We start from the raw sequence: 6,000 nt of genomic DNA on the forward strand, positions 1-6,000 counted from the left end.
CAGGAGACCTAGAACACAGCCCATTTGTTCCTTCAGCTCTGTGTTGCCGTTGCAGTGAAGATCACCAGAGGGAATAACGAGGCCCTCAGTGAAGACCTCTGAAAACTCCAGTTCCTTAAGAAACGCTTCTTCCAAATTTTACTTCGCATTTCACAGCTGTGAGATGGTTCAGCCACTTCATGTTCACTTCAGCTCACTTTGCTGATCACAAGTGTGGTCCACACTTATCTAGTCCAGGAAAACCTTGTTTCACAAGCGCACTGAAGTGACAGACTTGAGTAGCCTAGACTGGAAATCAGTCACTCTTACACTAAAACAGGCTTGTTCAGCTCTAGCACTTCCACGTCAGTCCTTAGATGCCAATTGGTTTACACTATGCTTACCAAAATAAGGTTTTCAAAGTTTTCTTTTCCACCAGCTGATGAGTGAGTAGCAAATACAACTGCCTGCACAGATGTCTCCAAGAGGCCTGCGAGGAGACAGGTTCCAGAGTTCAACGGCAGCCACAAGGTCTAGGGCACAACCAGCCTAATTGCTGAAGAAACAGGCCTAGGAAGGACAGTGAGTCAGCTGTTCATTCACCTCTAGCTGCCAGAGAGCAGAAAGGTTTTCCTCTCACTTTTCCCAAGCCCCTCTCCACCCTCCCCAGCCTTGGCAGCACAGAGGCTGCTAAACCATCCTCTTCCTTCTTAACTTTCACCAGCTGCAACATGAAGCTGACAATCCTTGACAGCTTCATAGCTGCCCCCGGGTCAGAATGGCAAAGCCGATCATCTTCCTCTGCTGAGGAGGACACGAGCAGTGGTCTGGAAGGCAGCACAGGATCGCTGCCCACTCAAGCTCACCATTAGGGCTACATTTTCAGCAACATGGGCTGGAAACTTCAAGTTTAATTGCACTAAAGGCAACATTTACAAGCCCAAACTTTCCAACAGGACCATTCTCGCAAACTATTTTTAATCACAGGTTTGCAGCTGGTTTCTCATTCCCAACCTACCAGCAGGTACCCCCCCCTTCACTCCAGCCAGCTGGCAGCAGAGGGCACCACACCATCACCTATGTGATTTATATGCTTCCATCATGCTTGCAAGTGAATTTATAGAGCACAAATTACTACTACAACAAGCTACAGGGTGACTACATAAAGCATGCATCATATCGGATAGAAACACAAGCAATGAAAGACAGCTAATTTGCTACAATGCCTCTAGCCAGCAATCCAAAGATAGACATGTTCAAGCTCAGTATGTCTCCAAGTTCAAGCACCACATTCCCACACCACCAGGTATCAAGCAGAGAGTGCATCTCCAGAGCAGTATCTCTGCAGAGCATCACAAGTCACAGAAATCCTTGCTTTAGTCCGAGCATAAACCACCAGCCCACAAATTAACTCATCTGTGTTTTACGTACTGCAGAACTACACATCAATTAAACATTTGGGCTGAGGATGCCCAGCAGCCCCCGAGGCAGACGGCAGAGATTCAAGAGACAACAGGAATAGCTACATTTCTCCTGCTTTTTCCTGCTTCCACACCTACAGATCATATGGTTTTACCTATTGAATACTTGTTAGAAAAAGATTAAACTATGCATAAGTCAATGTGCATTACATGAGCATCCAGATAACAGGCACGCTGGTGAGCAAAAAAAGTACAATCATGAAGTATAAGAAGCTTCTAAGCTAATACTTTTGCTACCAGCAGAAACACTTCAGTACCTTGACACCGTCATCCCCATTTAAAGCCAGGACACCAGCCAAACCTGTTACCCACAGCATGAAAAAAGGACTTCCCAGCTGAGCAACTATACACGCGGATGAAGGACAATTGTGAGTGTGCAGCTGTAGTGAGGAGTAACTCAGTGCATCAGCTTTTCTAAAGAGATCCGCAGCATGACCTTGAGGCCAAGACCTCGATGACTTTAGGCCATTCACTCCTCTGCAGAGCAAGAAGCACCCAATGGAGCTGCAAAAGAACAAACCCAGAGGCAGAAGGAAAGAACACAGACCGAATCCACCTTATTAAAGCAATACATTTCCTGCTAGCGTAATGTTTCCCCTGAACGTGTAAATACAGAAGCAATTAGCTGCCTAAGCATTTCTGCAAAAATCATTTAGCATAATCTTTCCTGGAATATATTTATACGGCTTCTGATTGCTTAATTTTCTGACACATTTGTTTCAGGCACTAGAAAGATTAAACAAGGCAAAATCATCTACACTGATATATTGCCATTTCAAAGGTAACACACAGCACAAGATAGACAACGAAACAAACTCCTAGCAGGTTTTAAACTTCAACATTTTAGCATCACAACTCTCTATTCTAGGAATTGCTTTATAGCTTTAATTCAGCTGTTTCTTAAAACCCTTTTCCCCTTTTCTTGCTGTTACTCTGAAAGATAAAATTACTGATTGAAACAGCAGGCATCATTGAAAAAGAAAGAATGAGCCTGGACAGAGGTTTCATTGAAAAGCTCAATTCTGCAGCACATTCGAAATGTCCCCAATTCAAAGATCAGCCTGCACAAAAAGGCAAATTAAAGCCAGAAACAGAAGAAAATATTTTCTGACTACTATGAACATAATTTTATATGATATAGCCTCCTATCATCCAGAGTTTTGGTATTAAGAGGTTAGCTCTTCCAAATGGCTTTGTGAACAAGCAGACAAACAGCACGTTCATTTACAAGCTGGAAGTTGATTATTAAATACAAAATTCATGAATGCTTGTCAGGACCAAGGAAGAGAGGCTGGAAACACTGAATGTGAGGATGCCCAAAAAACTCTCTGCAGTCAGCTGGCAGGTAACTCTATGACAACAGTAAAACACAACCCAAACAAACAAAAAACCACAAACAAACAAAAACCAACACCACATACACAAAACCCACAAACAAAATGAGACCAAAACCACCCCCCAAACACACAAAACCAAAACCCCCCACACACACCACAAAAACATTTGGTTTGTATTCTGCTTCATCTGAAATTAATTCTATCGAGACAGCCAGTTGTCCTTTAGGGTATGTTTTCCCTTGCTCAGTGTAACAGGAGCTATCATTTCAGTGCCCAATCCTTCAAAAAAAATAGGCATATGATACAAGCATATCTTCACTCCCAGATCCACTGTGTCCCATAACTCCACGTTAATTAGACTGGAAAATGAAGCCTTCAGCCTCAAACCGCGTAACTTTGATTTACACAAGTGCAGAGAGGTTTTATTGCAAATTCTCCTGCAAGTTGCACAGAGGTTTCCTGCCCAGCTCAACGCACCATCGAAACAAAAGCAGATCTCACTTTACTGACACCTGCCATACTTTAAACAGATAGAAAAATAGAGTCAACATTTTGTACAACATGGGCAATATAGGATACCTAAACACTGAGAACACTGAACATACACAGAAATCAGCAGTAATGCACTGCACCGCAGGAACTACCTGGCTTACAGCTGCCCAAAGCTCACAGAACAAGGACAATTTTGGAAGACCAAAATTTAAAAGTCAGCTTGTCACTGTTTTTCCATGCTTTATAGATTTAATCAGAATTAACTGCTCCTTACAGCAAGGAACTTCTAAGCATCCTAAGGATATTCACCAACTTTCTCCTTATAACCTCTGAAAGACACGTGATTTTACCATGGTCTTTACTTCACCATAACATCCTACCATGTGAAGCTGTGGAGCAGTGGACTAAAGGGCTTGATTTTTATCAATCGTGGAAAATAGATTCACTGCATCCAACCGAAAAATACAAGCAAAAGGCAGTAACATTAGGAACTCCAGGCACGTAACGATCACTGTGTATATTAAAGGATTTCTGGGCAGGTTAAGGATCTGCTACAAATGTATGTGTTATGGCAGATAACAGCTGACCTCTTTGCCTACCAGCATGAGACATTACAAGGATATGATCATGTTTACACCTAGACTTGCACTAATGCTTGAATTTGGAAAAGAAAACATTTCCTCAGGGAAGGAAGAGCTCAGCCTTAGACTACACCTCTTTTTGAGAGCCTTCTCTCCCTTCGAGCAGAAATCACCACAGTACATTTCTCCACCTTTATGGTGCATTCATAGCCGCAAGTCTCCATGGAGGGAAAGAATTAGACAACTAAGAGTTTTAAGTGGTTTTGAACAAGCAGAGCCTTGTAGAGTGGCAGCTGAACCAACAGCTGACATTTCAGGCTTTCAAGTCCCAATCATTCTTAATGGTACAAAGCCAAACCCAGAAGGGGATAAAGCAATTATGTAGACAAAAGTAAACACGGCTAAACTGAGCTTCTAATTTAGGTGATCTAACCTTCCTGTCTCACACACTAACCAGATGGTTTGTCTGTAAATGTACCACTACACCAGTGGGATGAGAAAGGAGCATGGTCATGTGCTGCAACCCCAGTCAGGCCACGTATCCAGCAGGCATCCTCTGCCTCTCTTCAGGAGAGCTCTCCACTCCTCTTTTCCCAAAGGACAATCAGCACACAGACATAATCTTCAGGCTCTCCCTGGTACCTTCTGCCAGCCCTGGCCTTAGGCTCTGCAAGGACCCAGAGGTAATGGGTGATGTTTATTCCTTCCCTGTACCTTTCCAAGGCAGGTAAAGAGAAATGGCACAGAAGGCACACCCTTGGGAGACAGAATTACTGTCAGTTTCTTCGCAAGGATGGGACAAGCTCCCCTTCCTTACTCCTTGGAGCAAGGGGCAAAACCTCGCTTTATTCTCTTCCCAAGCTCAGCCAAGAAGAAAAGAGGCAAGCAGCCCCTCCAGCGCCTGCATCTCCAAACCGCCAAGAAAGTGCTCGCGTTCCCCCTGCACCCAACACACGCCGGAGAAGAGGGGCACAGAAGGCCACCCCCAGCCTTCCTCTGCAACCGGGTGGCTGCTGCTCCTCGCCCCCCGCCCCAGCCTCCGCCGAGGCTTCGCTCTTGTGACACGGGAGCAGGGGACACCCCCTCCGGCCCCGCCACGCGGCACCTCCCGCTCCCCGCATGCAGACGGGGAACATCCACATCCCGTGCCCGCATCCCCCCCCGCCGCCACTCACCGGCGCTTCGCCGGCCGCTGCCCCCGGCAGACCCGCGGCGGCTCCTTCCCCGCCGGCCGCCCCGCCGCCCTCCAACTGCCGCTCACGGTAAAGGGACCAGAGCCCCACGTTGGGCAAGAAGACGAGGGCGGCCAGCGCCAGCCCCACCGCCTGCAGCAGCCGCTTCTGCTTCCGCCGCATCGGAGCCGGCGCCGGGGAGGAGGAAACGGTGGAGCGGCGAAGAAGGGAGCGCGGCCCGGCCGCCCCCGCCGCGCTGAGGGAGCCCAACTTTCCCCCGCGCTCGGCGGCAGCGCCGGGCGGCAACTCCGGCACTTCCGCTCCGCTCCGCGCGAGGGGGGAGGCGGGGCCTTCGCGGCCACGCCCACCGCAGCCGGGGGGGCGGCCCGACCCCTCCTCCGCTTCCCCTCCCCGCTAATGACTTTCCCTTAATGACTCTCTAATAACGGCTCTCAGAGGATGCCGTGCCACCGGCGGGGGTCTGGGTGGGCGCCGCGGGAACCGGCAGGGAGCGGGTTCCGAAGCGGCCGTCGGTGGGAGAACGCAGGTGGTTAATTGCTTGGGGGAGTCTCGGCAATTAGCGGCTCGGCAATTAGCGGCCCGGCAATTAGCGGCCCGGCGGCGGTACCCGCGGCCGTTGAGCGCTGGCCTCTGCGGTGGGGGCTGCCCGGGCCCCAGCGCTGGTTCATGCTCTCCCTAAAAACATCAACGGTTTACAAAGCACGTTGGGAGGGGCTGGCACCGCAGGGAACCGGCGGCGAGAGTGGATCGACACCCGGGGTTAAACGGGGCCCGGGGTCGGGCACTGGCGTGGGGGTCAGAGCAACGTGAAGGGCTGTGGATGCTCCCCAAGGGGCTGCAGCTCGCCCCACGGACACACGGCAACTGGGGGGACAAGGCTCAGTGGATGGCGATGCCATCGGTCTCCTCTGGCCTTACCCGCGGGCGGGATTGTTCC

The 6,000-nt window shown here is 49.2% G+C and overlaps 1 protein-coding gene across 1 annotated transcript in view; it reads right to left on the reverse strand.

Annotated features, from left to right (window-relative positions):
• Positions 1 to 5,363, reverse strand: part of GALNT10 (polypeptide N-acetylgalactosaminyltransferase 10) — an 84,295-nt gene extending 78,932 nt beyond the window's left edge. The window contains exon 1 of the mRNA XM_082063582.1: positions 5,046 to 5,363. Within this exon, the coding sequence (XP_081919708.1) occupies positions 5,046 to 5,225 (180 nt within the window). The 5' untranslated portion in view covers positions 5,226 to 5,363. The remainder of the gene's footprint in view (positions 1 to 5,045) is intronic.
• Between the last annotated feature and the right edge of the window lie 637 nt (positions 5,364 to 6,000).

This window comes from Streptopelia decaocto (assembly GCF_964273445.1).
Source record: "Streptopelia decaocto genome assembly, chromosome: 12".
NCBI classification, from domain to species: domain Eukaryota; kingdom Metazoa; phylum Chordata; class Aves; order Columbiformes; family Columbidae; genus Streptopelia; species Streptopelia decaocto.